Genomic DNA, 19,536 nt, shown 5'->3' with positions numbered 1-19,536 from the left:
AACGGGCAAAACAGATTTGAAAAATAAAATCAATCGATGAATTACTAGAGGAAAATTTCTGTAAAAAATTTTAACGTAGAAATTCTGATATTGTGTTTCTTTTTCAGTTCCAGAACAAAACGGACATGGAAGGAACTAAGCTAGAAGGACAAAATAATCTACTAAAGTATTCTTCATTCTATTTATCTGAAAACATTTCATCTCAATTGGACCAAAAAATATTCTGGACATACATTTTGTAATTAAATTAGAGATGAAAAGAATAGACTTTAAAGGACAGTAAATAGTTTGCCCCAAAACTTTCCTATCTGCTGCAAGACAACAAGGACACAATAAATGTACTTTCAGTTTTCCATTTATTATTGACAATCGCATTTCGCATCCACACATACGTACATACATTGCAATGATGTTTCAATGACATACAAATATTTTAAATATCCTTGATCTCAGTCAATGTGGTGTTTAAAAATGACAACATATATATCCCATCAAGGCTTTCCTTGGAAATTTAATTTATTCGGAAATAACAATGATGATTACGCAAGATTTAAACATTTTTTATATTTCGAATTTGCCCGAAAAAATCGAAATAAGTTGTGGTTTAAAAAAAATACATATATTCCTAGAAATTAAAATTCGCGACAGCAAACTAGCCTGGTTTTGACCAAATTTGAAAATTTGGAAGATGGCCCTGTGCACAGTTGACTTGACGCATGTAACTGCGTGCCACTGCTATTGATGCCATCAGAAATAGTAAACAGCATCGCAACAACATACTCGTACATCATGCGTAAACAATAAAACAGCAATGTTTATTGTTTGTCACAAACGTATCTACAGGCAACTGATGTGAGATGGACATCAGCATGAATATGAAGGTGGGTCGTTTTGAAATGCAAAATATCAAATTATAGACATGTGCCAGTTTATTAGTATAGATAAGTCCAATGCCTAGAAATAAGTTTGTAGAATATTGCAATAGAGTCAAAATCCCAGTTTGTACCTATACATACATATATATGTTGTCTTGGAAAGTTATCTTCTTTAGAGTTTTTTTATCGATTATTACCGACCACCCTAATACATAACAATGTAAACGGGAAAACAAGTTTAATCCATTTTCCGAATAAAATGCCTAAACTCTACTAAAAAAACATAAAAAAGTATTTGCAAAATAACATTGCACGTATGGATGCATATTGCTTATGCGCATAACAACAACAACGACAATAGCAACAACAGTAGCATACAATGCTACATTTTGAAGGTTATATAATTGACAATAATAAAACATATATTTTTAAGTTGTTGCTGCCACTGCTACTGATCCTAGCCAACTGAAATAACGTCAGCTTACGGCTATCTACCCCGATCGTAAAACATTGATGGATTCGTAGCAACGATTCTCATGCTGTAGAGTCCCAGATACCGAGCCTAAATGCTTTTACAAGTGCAACTGTAACAACAGTTTATCGCGTTTTCTCGATAGTGTCGGTTGTGTCTTAAAGAAAATTAAAATAGCCTCCTCCTCGTTTAAGCCCTGTGTTTCCATTGTGTTCTCAGTGCATATAGAAAAATAACAACAACAAAAAAAATTTAAAATTTAAAATAAACAAATTTGAATTATCTCAAAGTCCAGAACTAATCTAAACAAAAACTCAAACACACAAACATACTGTTGTTTTGGAAGCTTGGCTGTGAAATTTTGGATTTGCAACAAATTCATCATCGGTTGTACTCCGATTACCACCACAAACCACAATTCATTCAATTTTCACAGCGTTTTCGTAGGAAAAAAAATAAAAACAAAATAAATAAAAAACTTTGATTAGAATCTTCAACAACCGCCATTTCTGATTGACAATAAACACAGTTTATCGAACGTTTCCAAGCGAACCACCCACCCACTCACCAGCTAATACTAAGGTTTGATATTACAATTTAATGTATTTCCTACAATTTGGATTGATTTAAGGAAATCGTAAATAATCTAAGAATAAATAATTCAGCCATATAATATTTATGTTCGGATTGTGATTTTATGCTAAACAATGCATTTTTAAGTGCACAATTTAAACACAAAAATTGTTTATTAGGATGTTACAAGAACTACAACAGTTAATTAAATTGCAATTTACAAGAATTTTAATAGTTACCTCTTGAATGAAAGTGAAGTGGAAGTGATATTAGTGTGTGCGTGAAAAAATTTGTTTTGATATCTGCTGTAGCATGAACATCAATCAAATATTGGATGATTATCTTGGCAGAAGTGTAATAAAAATAATATACATCCTAAAGAGGTTATATACAGCAGAATATAAAACAATTTGAAACAATTATTTTCGAAACTGTTACTTCAAATGGTAACAATAGTACTGAATAGAGTGAATAGGTAGAGGACGAAGAGGCCTAGAAAAAGGACACTTGAAAATTCGCATTAAAATAGTACAACATGTTATCTTATGTGTTATGTGATTTTGTTTAAAGAACTTTAAAAGCTTGGAAATTTTAATATCACACGAAAAAGCATACACATAAAATTCTAAAGAGATCAAAAACTATCGGGAGTTTTGACATTCGCACTAACATTGTATAAAAAGAATTTAACACTGCTGTTGTATTGAATGAAGGAGAAGAGTTGGTTTTTTATACTCTACACCACAATGTGGGAAGTGTATTATATGTTCTTTTAGACCCAAAAGTTTGTATCACATCGTACGACGAATTGTGTGTGTCCGTCTATCAGTCTGCCCGCCTTGTAATCAGGTCGCAATTTTGATCGGATCGTTACGAAATTTTGCAATATCTGCACTTCTATTAAGAGTATTACAAAAGCCTGATAATTTACAATGCCTTTACCTTTACAATAATGCGAAATAGGATGTTGCTGGGATGTGAAGTAAAAAACAAGTAAAAAAGCATCAGTCGGCTTTGCCGACAGAGATATACCCTCAGCCTGTGTATATTGAAACATTTTTTCCGACAAAAATGTTGATTAGGATTAAAGATCAAAAGTTTTGAGGAGGAGATACTAAAAGGAATGCATCGTCATTGACCATTATGGAAGTGGATCTGCAGCCACAACATATGGTGCCTACGGGGTTTTTACATCCTTCGGGCTGTTTGCTCAAGAAGTATGGACTTGCCCCTGAAAAAAACTTTTACTATCAAAGTGATTCGATATCAGTAGTATGATTCTGTAACTTTTTTGAATAACGAACCGACATCGGTAGTTAAGAAAAGTATTTGGTTGAGTTAACGAATGTGCTATTCTGTAACTTTTTGTTAACGATTGTAGAAATCGTTAGCACATACCGACGAATATCGATGGAAAGGCAAATCATCAAATATTATATTTTGATATTTTTTAATGTATGTATTTTTGAATTAAAAATATTATTTCTTCGCAAAAACATGCATAAAACGCGTAAGGTAGGAAAAAAGGTCCGTTTTTTGAAGAAATGCGCTAACATATGTAAGTATCTGCAAGTATTCCGACAATGCGAAACACAAGTATTATTTCATCTTCTAAAACGTCAAGTGTGTATGTATGTATGAACTTCTAGGAGTCAAATAAATCTCATAGATTTTCGTGGTTTTATTCCAGGATATGAATAAACAGTCATTCGCATCCAAGTAAAAGCTCGACAAGGCATTATATGTTTGGAGTGGGGAGGACAGTGTAATCAGAATCGTTGGTCAAAAGGTCACTTTGAAGTGAATTGTATTATTATGCATGTACAGATCAAGACATTTTTAACACCGCAATAAAACGAAGAGTTAATTTATCCATATGAATATTGAGTTTTGAAATTTGAAATTACTTAAGCCCCTACAATGATGTACGTGGATCCACGTTACCGTCATTTGAGTTTATATATTCATATATTCAATTCACGCCCACATCAAATGGAATTTCTCATAACGGAGAGTATAAAAAGTTCGGAAATCCGAACATATACGCCATTTTTAGCATTTTGATTATTAGTGATGCTGAGTTTAAATCTATAATATTATCACAGAACAAAGTAGGTTATAGGAATACTAAACACGTTTTGTCCTCGTAGAAAGATAGTGTTAAGGACATTTTGAAGATTTAGCTAACGTTTTTCATCTTTAATAATAAGGATAGGGTAGCATGGGGCAGCTTCGCCACTTTTGCGCCTTTGCCAGCGCCGATTTAATTGATGCTACATGTACATCGTCCAAGGGAAAGTTATGAGTTAATCGAAGATCTACAACTTTCTCTTTGGTGATCTTTATGCAGCTTCAATAAAATCGGCGCTGGCGAAAGAGCAACAGTGGCGGAGCTGCCCATGTATCCTACATAGTTAATTCTTATGTTAATGACTTAAGAAGATTTTTTTCTCAATAAGGCGGAATTTATCTTGTATACCCTTCTTATTAACATAACATATGTTCAAATAAAACGCCTTTGTTAAGAGAAATCGGCTAAATATTGCAATCATGTACTGTCGTTAAGACTTAACGACTACTTTTTTTTGGTTGTTAACTTAACAATAATTTTCGGTAATTAACGACAAAATTTACCGACAAAAATCGTTAAAATTGGTTACAGAATAGCACTTACCGAAAATTATCGTTAACTACCGACATTCGTCGTTAATTCTGTCGTTAAGGAGATACAGAATCGCACTACAGGTCTTAAACTGAACTTATCTGAAATTTTGTGTGGGAGGTACCGGATGGAGTGGACAAATATAGTCCATATTTGAACCTAATTTATATCTGGTAGATATATTAGGATGTGTAAAGTATTGACCAACTCGGCCACTCCCTTCTAGAGTTATCGTACGTACAATTTTTCCGAACATTTTTGAACTTTTGTGGGGGAGGTACCTGAGGGAGTGGACCGATGTGGCTTATCTTTGAACTTAAACTATGTTTGGACAAAATATTACTAAGGCCAAATGTTGGACCGAATCGGCAGATCCGTTCTAGATCTTATCTTGCGCTCCAACCACCTCACGCGGTGTCATAGGGGTTTTTTGCAACTTTCATGCTATTTTCTCAGGAAGTATGGACTTGCCCCTAATGGAACTTGTACCGTCGTATAGGGGGTAGTGAATACAAGTTGCTAACACAAAAATCAAAGCGATTTGAGAGATGGTCCTAAACTGAACTTTTCCGAAATTTTGTGTGGGAGGTACCCGAATGAGTGGACCGATTGAGTTCATATTGAAACCTTATCTAAGTCTGGTACAAATTTCAGAATGTGCAATGTATGGACCAAATCGGTTACTCCCTTCAAGAGTTATCGTGCGCACAAATTTTCCGAACATTTTCGAACTTTTGTGTGGGAGGTACCGGAAGGAGTGGACTGATATAGCCCATCTTCGAACTTAAACTAAGTTTGGGCAAAATATTACGAAAGCCAAAATTTGAACCGAATCGGTTCACCCGTCGAGAGTTATATTGCGTTCCAGCCAGACAGACAGACGGACGGACATTGCGCATTCGACTCCAAATTGTCTGAAACACATTTCGTCCAAACATACTTGGGGTCTAAAACCATTATTTCGATGAGGCACATTTTACCCGTATGAAAGTGTATATACCCTCGTTAGCATAAATGCTGAGAATATAACAAGTACAAAAGTATCATGTCGGCAAAGCCGACACCATATGTGAATTGAAACTTTCATCTACGGACAGATCAAAATATGGACTAGATTAAAGTTCAAAAGTGTTGCGGAGCAGGTACTTAAAGGAATGGACCGACATAGTCCATTATGGAAGTGAATCTTATTTTGGGAGTCATATCTTTTCGATAGATATTGCGCCCACTAGTCTTTTCAGTAGGTCATCGTATAACTTTTGGGCCAGTATGCCAGGAAGCATGGACTTGTCCAAGGAAAACATAATATCACTGTAAACAGGACCACAACGAACAGCATCGGTATACATTTCCAAAGGATCTTTGAACGGACCCTAAACTACACTTTGACACAAATGTTGAACTTTTGTGGGGGAGTTGCCCTAAGGAGAGGTCCGTTATGGGCCATTTCGACAAAATATAAGGAGGACCAAATTGGTTGCCCCGTTCAAGAGATATCGTGCCTTATTTAGTGGCATGTTTTAAATATTGGGGGGAAGTACCGGAAGTTGTGGACCGGTATTGGCCATCTTCAAAATACAAAATATGATGAAGGCCAAGTTTTGGACCAAGTCAAGAGTTATCGTGCTCTCCACCTACTACATACGAGTATGGTGCCATAGGAGTTTGTTACACCGTTCGGACTGTTTTCTCAAGAAGTATGAACTTGCCCCTGAAAAAACTTTTACCGTCGTAATTGAGGCAGCGAATGCAAGTTGTTTCAACAAAAATCAAAGTGATTCGAGAGCAGGCCTTAAAGTGAACTTATCCGAAATTTTGTGTGGGAAGTACACGAAGAAGTGGACAAATATAGTCCATATTCGAACCTGATCTATATTTGGTAGGTATATTAGGATGTGTAAAGTATGGACCAAATCGGACATTCCCTTCAAGTGCTATCGGGCGCACAATTTTTCAGAACATTTTTGAACTCTTGTGGGAGAGGTACCTGAAGGAGTGGACCGATATGACTTATCTTCGAAAATATTACGAAGGCCAAATATTGGACTGAATCGGCAGATCCGTTCGAGAGTTATTTTGCAACTTTCAGGCTATTTTCTTAGGAAGTATGGACTTGCCCCTGTTGAAACAAGTACCAACGTATGGGGCGCAGCGAATACAAGTTTTTACAACAAAAATCAAATCGATTCAAGATCTGGTCTTAAACTGAACTTTTGCGAAATTTCGTGAGTGAGGTACCGGTAGGAGTGGGCCGATTGAGTTCATATTCGAACTTCATCTAAGTCTGGTAGAAATTTCACGATATGCAAAGTATGGACCAAATCGGGCACCCCCTTCAAGAGTTATCGTGATTTTCCGAACATTTTCTAACTTTTGTGGATGAGGTACAGGAAGGAGTTGACCGATATAACCCATCTTCGAACTTAAACTAAGTTTGAACAAAATATTACGAAAATCAAATTTTGGAGCGAATCGGTTGATCCGTTCGAGAGTTATCGTGCGCTAGCCAGGCAGACAGACGGACGGACATGGCTAAATCAACTCCAAATTGTCTGAAACGGATTTCATCCAAAAATACTTGGGGTCTAAAGCCATTTTTTCGATGAGGGACATTTGCCCGTATGAAAGTGTATATAGCCTCGTTAGCATAAATGCTGAGGGTATAACAAGTTTTAAGTTCGGCTGGACCGAACTTTTAATACCCTCCACCATAAAATATTCTAAACCTAAACGGAATAATTGGTTTCCTTTCTATTGAGAAAGTACCACTTTAAATCGGAGGTTCCGTTATATGGGGGCTATACCAAAACGTGGACCTGTCTTGGCAATTTTTAGTAGAGAAGCTTTTTGGTCATTGGGAACCTCAAATGTCAAATTTCAACCAGTTTGGTCAAAAATGTAGATAAAATTCTCAAAATACATTAAATCGGGTGGTACCGTTATATGGGGGATATACCAAAACCTGGACATATATAGCCCAGCTTCGAACTTGACCTGCCTATGGAAAAAAAACACTCGGGTGCAAAACTTTAGCGTTTTATCTCAATTAATGCGGACGCTAGAGTGATTACAACAGACGGAGACACGGACATGGCTAGATCGTCTTAGAATTTTATCCTCAGAAGAATATGTATACTTTATAGCACCGCAAAAGATTAGTTCGATGTGTTACAAACAGAAAATCAATTTTAAAATACCCTCCATATTATGGTGGAGCGTATAAAAAACCTTGACAATGAAATAAGGAAAGTAGAAAATCTCACCTTTACAATGATGGAAAGTAGGTTGGTGTAGTTAGTCAAACAACGAAGATATGGCAATAATCGCTAATCCAACCCATTTCTATACCCTCAGCATTTACGCTAAAGAGAGTATATGTTCTTTTATATGGACAAAATCGAAACAATGGTTTTAGACCCCAAGTATGTTTGGACGAAATGCGTTTCAGACAATTTGGAGTCGATTATCTCGAACGGATAACCGATTTGGTACAAAATTTGGCTTTCGTAATACTTTGTCAAAAACCTAGATTAAGTTCGAAGATGGGTACCTTCCCAAAAAAGTTCAAATTTTTATCCCAAAAATTATGTGCACGATAACTCTTGAGGGGACGAACCGATTTGGTTCATACTTTGCACATTGTAATATTTCTACATATGTAGATCAAGTTCGAAAATGAACTATATCGGACCACTCCTTCGGGTACCTCCCACACATAATTTGGAAAAGTGCAGCTTAAGACCTACTCTCGAATCGTTTTGATTTTTGTTGTAACAACTTGTATTCGCTACTCCCATTACGACGGTACATGTTTTATCAGGGGCAAGTCCATACTTCCTGAGAAAATATCCCGAAAGCTTTAAAAATATATGATATTTCTACGAGACATATATGAGGTTATAATATGAACTATATGTGTCAATTCCTTCGAGTACCTCCCATACAAAATTTCGGAAAAGTGCAGTTTAGGACTTCCTCTCGAATCGTTTTGATTTTTCATGTAATAGGTTGCACTCAAGACGCCTATTATAATGGTACACGTTTTTTGAGTTATACACGTTTTTTTTTGAGAAAATACCCGAAAGCTGTAAAGAGCCTCTATGGTCAGCAAGTGTAGTGGCTAGTGCACACGACTCTCGAAACGATTACTGCGTTGGTCCACACTTTTCATATCGCAATATTCCTTCGAATATTAGATAAAATTCAAAGGTGGTGCTTATAGGTCTACTCCTTCCTGTACCTCCCCCACAAAAGCAACCGATTTGGTCCAAACTTTGGATCTCGAATACTTAGTTTATGTTCAAATGTGGGCCCTATCGGACCACTCCTTGGTGTACCACCACCAGTCTGTGCAGTACAGACCCATCTCGTTCGGCTAGACTCTAGTGACCCATGCATGGAATGAAGTAAAGCAGTAAAGTGTGGGACTGTCGAAGTAGAGATTCTTGTTGTGTATATAAACGCCGATGAATATCATGGCTTGAGTTATATGTCAGACATTAGTTCGCTTTTTGAGTGCAATAACCGCCTGGTGCTAAGGGACTTCAATGCTCATGAGCTTGAATATTCCGTCATAGGCAATGACCAGCGGGGAACACACTCACCTGTCTCCCGATTCTTTGTGGACGCAGCTGGTGAAGGTTGCAGATTTTTTATTCTGGACACAGAGGAACAGGATAACTGAACAAGAAATTAGTATCAGTTGGCTTTGCCGACAAATATATACCCTCAGCCTGTGTGTATGTATTAGGGAGTTTTCAGAATTTGCCGACAAAAATATGGATTTGGGTTGCGGAGAGTTACCTGTAGGAATGTAACGACATAGTTCATTATTGGAAGTGGGTTTTATTTTGGGAGTCATTCATTTCGATGAATATCGTGTCCACCATTATATCAGGAATCCATTATATCTGGAAGCATGGACTAACCCACGAAAAACATAACTGTTATGATGGAAGTACCCTTAAGGTTTGGACCTATATGGTCCATTTTCGAACTTTAACTAAGTCTGGACAAAATATTACAATTGGACCAATTCGGTTGCTCCGTTTATGAAATTCGCGCGTACCATGTTAGCGAATAATTTTGAACTATATTGGGGGAGGTACCGGAAGAAGTGAAGTAAGATTTGCAGAAATATTACAATACGCAAAGTTTGGAACAATCCAGTATCCAGTTCGAATGTTGTCGTGCGCACCTGTGACCGTAGGGACTTTTTAAAGCTTTCGGGCCATTTGTTCAGGAAGTACAGTCTTATCCCTTATAAAGCTTGTATCGTCGTATTGGGGACAGTGAATACAAGTTGTTACAAAAAATCAAAGCGATTCGAGAGGTTCCCGAAGGACTGACCAATATACCCATATTCGAACTTGATCTATGTCTGGTAGAAATATTACTATGTGCAAAGTATTGACTAAATCGTATTCTGTCTTCGAGAGTTATATATTGTGGGGGAGGTAACTTAAACTAAGTTTGGACAAAATATTATTATTATTATTATCGTGCTTCTTGACATAATGACCCAAAAGCTCTGAAAAATTCTACAGTGGGCACAGTAACTATTGCAGAAATTTCCGGTTTCAGTCCTATAGGACACTGCTTAGATCTATTATGCTCTAGTAGGGATATTGTATCCTAATATTGTTGATACATACTTTTCATGATTTTACGGAAAACATGGGGTATTTTGGAACCTCAAACAAACTGTAAGTACAATGCGTAGTCTTTATTTTATTAGCTATGCAGGTGTAAAATCTCTATCTAAAGGTCCGTCTAATGGTAATGTATATTACAATATACGCTTTTTTACATGCACGCATGTATTTTTGTTTCAACAGTTCAAGCATTGCAATTGCAAATCCAAAAATGCCATCGTTTGCTCAAACCATACAAAACAAAAACAACTCGCGAAATTCCTCAATATTGTAAAATTCATTGACAATACCTATGGTAGGAACTATCATAACCTAGAATTTTTACAAAAACTATTGTCAGCCCAGAAAACCTGTTACTGAATTTTTTTATTTGATCGTATATAATTCTCATATACACTTTCCACATAACTCTGTTATAAATGTCACGTATAATATTATGAGCGGTGACAAACACCACGCATGGCCAGGTTTTGCCAGGTCTAACTAAAAAGATAACTACTCCATTGCGCTCATCCTCCAAGCACCTACCATACCATAAATACCATAAAACCACAACAAATATGAAAAGAAAACACAAATTACGACCACAAACTCTTCTCAGACTGTGGTGTAACTCAACTATCAAAACACAAAGAAGAATGAGAGAGAAGAAACAAATAAAAAGAAGAATCTCATGGTGTACATTCACAAAAAAGAACAAAGATAAAATAAGAAGCAAAGATAGGAGGAACTCATACAAATAAAACTTACCAAAATTGTTTTTTTTTTTTCACCACGGCATCGAATACCGAGAGAAGAAAATAAAATTGTCGAAGAAAAGAGAATAATATTGTCCAGCAGACAAAATCTATTGTTGGATATGACAACAACTATTGTTGGATATGACAAAAACCATTGTTGCTAATAACAAAAACGATTGTTGGACTCACAATACTATATGCGGAATCTAACAATATCTTTACAATACATATATATCATTTACTCAAAGAGTGGCATAACTCAAAAAATGCGTTTTCTGAGTTAGAAAATTCTATTTTTTCTCCAATTTCTACTTTATCTTGTGTCAAATTTTGATGCTGATATCTCTAAAACTCGAGGAGTAAGAGCTCATTTACTACGAGTTTCGCATAATTCAACACAAACGTTTTTTGAGTTTATGAAGCACTAAAACACTTCAAATCATGCTTGATCTTGCACAGAAATTTAGTACTGATATCTGGCTAGCTGTTTACAAAATATGGTCTAAATAGTTATTTTAGTTTTAGTGTAATAATCTTTTTGAGTTGGGAAGTCAAAATTCAATCGCTAATTTAAAACGCGATTTTCTCGAAGCTTGATTTTTTGAAATGTGTCACTCTTTGAGTAAATGAGCGATATGTTACAACTAAACTCAACATCCACTCGTTCAATTTCAATTTTTGGTAATATTCTACGAAATATTTTGAATACAAAATTATATGATCCTAGACTTTTCTTTTACCTGAATGTGTGAGAAAAAAAATTATTTCAACTTTTGTATATTTTGTTACAGTTATTAATACAATGCGCATATGTCTTAATCAACTTTAACGGTATTCTTTTATCTGCAACAAAGTATAAATTATTCATTCAGTTGTAAATCCTCATTGAGACACTTCAAATATGGAATAACTCTTTTTGTGACACTTGACCATTTGTCAGATTCATTGTCACATTTGTTTTAATGCGATTCGATAGATGTCAACACTCCCAGATTTCCCGATTTGTAAGTCGAATGTAACGAACAAACAGTTCCGACATAAAAATACAACAAAATTGCAGTTTTGCCCTGAATCAAAGTGATGTCAGTCAGTCATTCGGGCAGCCAGAAAGCAAGTCAATCAGTTGACACAATTTATGTAATTTTTGTTTAGGCAGAGCTTTTGACGCAACTAATGAAGGACGAGCAATGTCAGTGATATTCGATGTGAGCGTCGCACACTGGTCGAAACCACTGATCTAGCGGCGCAAAAGTCAAAAAATCGAACTATAAAATTGCGAAATATTTTCCATTGTATCGATTACAGACACTTCGCAGACAAAGATTTTGTTTTTTAATGTTTGTTGTTGTAAATATTCACTCAGTTATTCACTATCAAATACAAGAGTTTTTGTTGCATCATATTTTAAAAAATTGTTGCAAAAAAATTAACTTCATATTTGTTTAAATGTTAAATGCATTCGTAATGAAACTGGACAAGATTTATATTCAATTAATAGCAGAGGGTGAGATTTAAATTATACAAATTAGTTTGGGGTCTGGAGGTACTTAGTTATATAGGAATATATTTTCAAAAAATTAATTTTTTTTGTGTTTTTATGGGTTGTACGCGCTTGTTCCATAGAGTGTATCTTGTAAACTAAGCCGAACTTAGGTTCGATTATTTTTTGGGGAAAGAAATTGGACTCTCTGGATACGGAATAACCACATTTGGGCTGCAAATATTTGCAAATCTTTTGATGACTGCACTTTAAAAAAAAAGGGATTTTGCATGAAATTCATACAAATTTAGATGTGGATTTTGTATGGGAGCTAAATCAAAATATGGACCTATCTTGAGAAATGTTTGCAAGGAGGATTTCTACCCCCGGAGACACTATAATACCATATTATAGCTAAATATGTTATCAAATATGGGATAACAAGTAAAAATTCAACGAATCGGGGGTACCATAAAAGGGGCTGCATCGAAACATAAATCTGTGTTGAAAATGTTTTGTAAGAAGATTTTATACGCAGTGAGAACACGGAGTGCAAAATTACAGCCAAGTTGCTTTAAAAATGTGGTCATGTTATTCAAAATACCTTAAATTGGGAGGTACGGTTACATGGGGGCTATATCAAAACGTGCGCCTATGTCCATAATTTTTGGTGGAAATATTTTCTGACCACTAGGAACCCTAAGTACCAAATTACAGCAAATTTGCTACGAAATTGTGTCTTAAATCCTCAAAATACAGAAATTCTTAAGGTACCGTTATATGGGGGCTATACCAAAACATCAGCCGATATTGTTCATATTTGGCCCATTATTACCCACAGGTACAAGCTGAGTTTGTGCCAAATTTCAGTGACGTATCTCAATTCGTTTGCAAGTTATTAATTTTGCGCCGCTAGATCAGTGCTTTCGACCACCGTGCGTCGGAGCGCCTGCTGTCGCTTGGTATGTGTATGCGTGCCGGTTAGTGAAGTTTGTTGTAATTTATGGACACATTGGTGGCACAAACCCAAGATGATAAATGTTGATGATACAAAAGGCGACAGACAATACGATTGAATATCATCTACCCTCCCTGCCCCCATTCACTGCGCAAATGAACAAACGACCGACCCATAGTGCAAGTGAGTGACACTTAAGCTGGTGCTCATGCGCGCACATAAAGCACAGGTTATGATCGTTTTGGTCATGGGGCTTTGAAGAATATTTCCTTATTTGGGAAAACCAGTGAAAACATGTTACACACAAAAATTGTAAATCTTTTTATTGAGGCCTGTTTTCATTTTATAATTTTTTTATTTATTTTTTATTTTGGATTTTTTTCTTATTAGCTTCGTCGTTCCCATTTACGCAGCGCCAATGAAAATGCAATGCACTCCAAGTTGAAAATAAAGCTGCACAATTACATCATCATGATTTCATCGTTCAGTCCGTTCGAACTGCCACAATGCCAATTTCCAATTTGAATTGAAATTTAAATCTAGAGTTGTGCTTGAAATGCTGGTTTATAATATACAGTATACAGTATCTATTTAATATTGAAGTGGAAGTCCCTGCATACTGTTATGCTTGATTAGTCAAAATATGCTTCCAGTTGGAGTACATTAAGGTCGTATAATGAATACGGGGAAATTAGAAATGAAAGAATTATATAGAATATATTTGAACCAAATCTAGACTGAAAAAAGATCTTACAACGAATTTAACCTAGGAGAAGTTCATAAAAACTGGTTATTAAAAATATTTATAGGAAAACACGACTTATGAATCTGTACATTAATTTGGGGTAAGTTCGATAAAAATAAATAACAGCTCTGTTCCTTTACGTGCAAGAATCTTCAAGTTTTACCGCTTTTTACTCGAAAAGTGTTCCTTAACTTCTGAAACCATACAATTCATATGGGAGCAGTTTACAACTTTTGCCGGTTTTACCATTTTCAAAAGTAAAGGAACAGACAAAACATTTTCGTAAGTGAAAAAATAAGTTTTGGAAGTCTCCATAGCTATGACTATCACAAACAGTGAACAAATCAATTCACTGACACACCCGAAGTATGCAATTATAGCGTTGTAACTAAAAAACTGTAATGCGAGAGGTGCATGAAGGAGTGGCTCTAAATATTAGGATATTTCTGTGCCATATCTCAGGAACTATTGGTTTCCACTAGTAAAGTGTGAAATTTCTATCCAAAATCTATCTAATAAAATTAAGAAAAAAAAATCAAAATACGTCATTAACTCTTCTGGAGATATGTTAAAACTAATCTCGACATCTACTTGTCTAATTTCCTGATCTGATTTTTGTTGTAGGCATAAATTTGTCGATTCCATGACAATTTCAAAACAAACCTCGAACAGTCCTTAACTGAAAATGTCGACCTTTTGTTAGGGAGATACCCGGAGGTGGTGTTCGATATAAACCTTCTTTGAACTTGATGTACATACATTTTGGAAGATGTATAATGTGGCCCTATCGGCATTTGAACGGCTGCATCTTCCCGATTGTAGTTATACTAAAACTACTCTGGTTTGTCACGGCATCTAAGCTCCTCAGCGTCAGGACTGCAAAAACGCCCAAATATTTATGACATATCTGACTGCATCTAGGGGTTCTTGGACATCTCTTATATCATGAAAATCCCTTCTGACATGCCTGTCTCCTGTACATCTCTACTTGTTCACACTCCCTCTTTTCCATCTCTCTCTTTTTCCTGCGGAAAAGACGTTTCTCCTCTCTCCTTTTCTCCCGATACCTCTCTCGTGCGCTACGAGTTGCTACTGATTGTAAAGTAGCCCTATATGCAGCATTTTTTCTTCGGTAGCAGCACGGCACCGATGTCTAACTTTCGTGTTGTGTCTGTTCGTACTTTGTTTGCTACGTTTAACCGGGTGCGTACCTTTGCTGCAACTAGGTAGTGGTCCGAGTCTATGTTTGCTCCTCGGAACGAGCGCACATCCAACACGCTAGATGAATGTCTTCCATCTATCACAACGTGATCAATTTGATTTCTTGTTTTCTGATCTGGAGACAGCCAGGTGCCCTTATGGATGTCGAGATGTTTAAATCTGGTGCTGCTAACCACCATGTTTTTTGCCGCTGCGAAGTCTATCAGCCTCATGCCATTGTCAGATGTTTCATTGTGGAGACTGAATTTTCCGACTGTTGGGCCAAAGATATTTTCCTTTCCAATTTTCGCATTAAAATCGCCTAGAATAATTTTAATGTCATGGGCAGGACAACGCGTTCATAAAATATATCTTTGGTCTGTTCGTACTTGTCTTCAGTGGGAGCATGAGCGCAAATAAAGCTGATGTTGAAGAATTTTGCTTTTATTCGAATTGTAGCAACTCTTTTATTCACGGGTATGAAGCTGTAGACCAGGTGTTTTAACCTCCGACCAACTACAAATCCGCAACCAAACTCATGCTTTATGTCATGGAAACTATAATACAGTGCGTCACCTTTAGGTGTTGTTGTGACGCCTTTCCCGTTCCATCGTATTTCCTGTATAGCAGTAATATCGGCCTTGTACTTTTCAAGTACATCTGCCAATGCATAAACTGCACCTTCTCTATAAAGTGTGCGAACATTCCAGGTGCAGATTCGCAGATCATGGTTCTTAAAACGTTTGCGGGGGTCGTCAACTTTAGAGGGATTTGTTTTTCTTTTCTTTTGTTTTTTCATAGTAGGCTGCTTTTTCTAGGGGTGGGTTACTAACCTGGCGCCCAAATCCAAGTTTTTAACGTTCTTATGGGTGAACGCGCGGCACATGTTAGCTCACTACCTTTAACGGGTGTTAAAGGCAGCTCCCCAGGTGACACCACGGGGAGGTCAGTGTCCACTTGAGATGAGAGAGGGACTAAGATAAATCCTGGACTTTGCCATGTTAAAGCCGGTCAGGGCCGTTCCTTGGTATCTCTCATCCCCTACGTCACCCTAAAATTGATTATACAACGTTTCAAACCTGGCCGGAGGGTAGTCTGTTTGATGTCCTCTCAAGCGGTGTGTAGACCACTCTGGCCATTTTCCAGACTTTGGGAACGATGTGGGTGGCTAACGACAGGTTGAGAACTTTAGTGAGATACTCGACTCCCGGCTCACCTAGCTGTTTCAGAATTACCATGGAGATTCCATCAGGGATCAACGCTTTGTATGACTTAGCGCTCCTGATGGCATTCGCAACATCATCCATAGTAAATTGTTCATCCTTGAAGGGTTGGGCAGATCTCTGAAGCGGTGATTAGTGAACACTCTGAAACTCGCCCAATTAGCTTTCCCATGATTGACGAAAGCGCGGTGGTGAAATTGGGCGGTCTGCTGATATAAGAGAACCGACGGGTTGCCATTTGACGTAATTTGTCATACCAGGTGACACGATGGTTATATCTGGCGAACGATGGTTATATCTAATTCTGGTTGGGGCGTTCTTATCGACCGTGAAAAACGTAGAGCTATACAATTCAGCACTATACCACTTTGATCATTTCCGAGGACCGAATGCTACAACTCATGGTGAGCATTAAAGTGACCCTAGAACAAGTGCGGGCTAATATTCGGCCTATAACCTGAAGTACAGCTATTTATCGGTGACATGTATACGTTGGGCAACTGTACCTCGGCAGTTCCACGACCTACTGTTACCCTCATACATTTTCTGTATGGGTCATTAGAGCCAGGCTCAAGCGAGATAGCTTTGTACTGAACAGACTGGTGCAATAGTAAAGTTAATCCCCCACCTCCACTTCTGGTGCGATTCTTCCTCAGTACGATGTAACCATCACAATACTGTAAGCTGCTGTGGTTGTTCAGCTTACTTTCCTGCACTGCCGCGACCATGATATTCTTCCGACTCATAAAATCTACAATTTCCTCGATCTTACCTCGAAGTCCATTACAATTAAAATTCAAAAAGGATGCATTTTCAGGGATTGGAACAACAACGGCAAAAGTTAGGTACTGCAAGTGCGCCTGCTGTTGTGGAGACTGTGGAGTAGTCCCCAATTCTGATGACGAAGACGACTCACTTGGTTCTGTTTTCACACCGCATGCAGTGACATAGTCTCTGTCGTAGTCCCTCGCATGGACAGGCCCAGAACAACCCCTGAGATGTACCCACTCCCCGCATCTATTGCATCTCATCGAAGTTTGAGGGTGTTGAATGCGGATGTGATAAACTTAGCATATCCATATTTGTTCTGGGTTTCCTCCGGCCCGGACCTAAGGAACCGGAGCAGGCATTCGGGATATGCTGCTCCCAACATATAAAAAACGATAGAAATACAAGCATGTGGGATTGTGTGTTCATTAGTTGTTGTTGTGGTTGTAGCAGGTAGAAGAATAGGTTTGATGCTGGGTTGGCAGCCGCTGGACGAAATACTATGGTTCCGGGTCAATCCGGTACATAATAACCCGCTGTCGTGGGATTGCGTGCTCATCACTCATTTTATTAGATGCCGGCAGGGTTTTTTGAGCTTTTGCGTCATTATCACAGGAAGTATGGTCTTTCCCCTTACGAAAATTGTATTGTCGTAAAAGAGCCCGCAAGCACAATCTGCTGCAACAAAAATTTAAAACTATCCCAACAAATTTAAAAATTTTGTGTGGGAGTTGCACGAAGGAGTTAACCGAAGCAGAACTATGCCTGGTAGAAATATTTTGATGTTCATATTATGAATCAAATCGGTTACAACCCTCAAGAATAATCATACATATTTTTTTAGTTCTCTCTCCGCTTTAATTAAAAAAATTAACCAATCTTTCTTTACAGGTGCAAAAAGTATGGAGTTGGATACGGATCTAAGTAAAATTCAAAGTGAGGAATTGCTAAGAAAAATGGTAAGTTATGACTGCTTTAAACTGTTCAAATTATTTTATAGTATAACAAAGAACCAATGGCTCATAGATTAATATTCGTTAATATGCTAAGAAGTAAAAACCTATTATTTTGTATCCCCTATAATACTAAACAAATATTTAAAAAAAATAATCATACTACAAGTAGCTGCGATTTCTAATGGCACTGACAATTGTTGCATTAATATCGTCAGCATCTTCGTGACATAATATCAAGTAGGGGAGTTATTGTTTTTGGACAGGAAGGTAGGTATCAATTGAAAACAATTGAAATCAATTACCTTCACGCACACGTCAAATTCAATTTGAATGTCGCCTGAACTTGAATAATTTACGGTTGTTTAACAATTAGTGGAGCAGCAAGAAACAGAAAAAAAACAGGCAGAAAAAAACTAACCTCCTATAAATCTCTATTGATTCATTTCATCGCTATATGCATAGAAGAACAAACAATCATACATTAGATGTCTTTGTACACATGCAAATGTTGTTGTATGTGACAAGTTTGCTTGCCATCGATCTATTGAGATTTGAGATGAGGCATCAAGGGGTTTTACTACCATCATCATCATCACCATCGTTGTTAGCACCAAACAGCATCTTCATCATAAAAATGATTATCGGAATTCTCAGGCACTTTACCAGACAGCTAAAGCTAAGCGACTCATTAGACGGGCCCACGCTTTTGAATCTACACAGCCGAGACAACCCCGCAGCAACAACAAATAAAACTCTGTGATTAGGGCGTCAGACAATCTGCCGTTAAATTGTTCCACATAAAGATGTGCATGAATTCTGGCATTTATGGAACAAATCGATGCTCATTGATTGCCATTAATCTCCATAAATGGAGAATCTCTCATAAATGAATGTTTATCGCTTTTCTCTCTAAACTTTTTATTATCGCAGACATTTCTTTTGAATTAGTGATGACTATATTTCTTTTGATTTAAAATGTCATTTTAATACCCTACTCACAGCGTGGGGCGGATGGTAATTAAATGTTTGTATTGTCCTCAACGTTTGTAATAGCTGAAGTAATGGGTATATACTATGTTGTCTCTGCAAATAATTTCCCGTTGAAATTATTAAACAACAATGCTCTCAGGTCTCGATATAATAATTGTGATCAAATATACAAACAATTTTATCCTGGATATAATCGGTTATTTGTTACTTACCCATGATGAGATAGAAAAACTGAGAGAG

At 37.0% G+C, this 19,536-nt stretch overlaps 1 protein-coding gene across 10 annotated transcripts in view; it reads left to right on the top strand.

Annotated features, from left to right (window-relative positions):
- Positions 1–1,319: 1,319 nt before the first annotated feature.
- The window catches only part of LOC141399446 (smoothelin-like protein 2), a 130,466-nt gene continuing 112,249 nt past the window's right edge, over positions 1,320–19,536 (top strand). For all 10 annotated transcript variants that reach the window (XR_012411844.1, XM_073978194.1, XM_073978191.1 and 7 more), the window contains exons 1-2: positions 1,320–1,929; positions 18,242–18,309. Coding sequence is in view for 9 of the 10 variants with exons in the window: in XM_073978194.1 (XP_073834295.1) it covers positions 18,253–18,309 (57 nt within the window). In the remaining variant the exon portion in view is untranslated. The remainder of the gene's footprint in view (positions 1,930–18,241; positions 18,310–19,536) is intronic.

This window comes from Musca autumnalis, unplaced genomic scaffold (assembly GCF_047663935.1).
Source record: "Musca autumnalis isolate F117 unplaced genomic scaffold, ASM4766393v1 scaffold_3, whole genome shotgun sequence".
NCBI lineage: Eukaryota > Metazoa > Arthropoda > Insecta > Diptera > Muscidae > Musca > Musca autumnalis.
The sequence above is the reverse complement of the archived record's forward strand: the minus strand, read 5'-3'. Positions and strand labels throughout refer to the sequence as shown.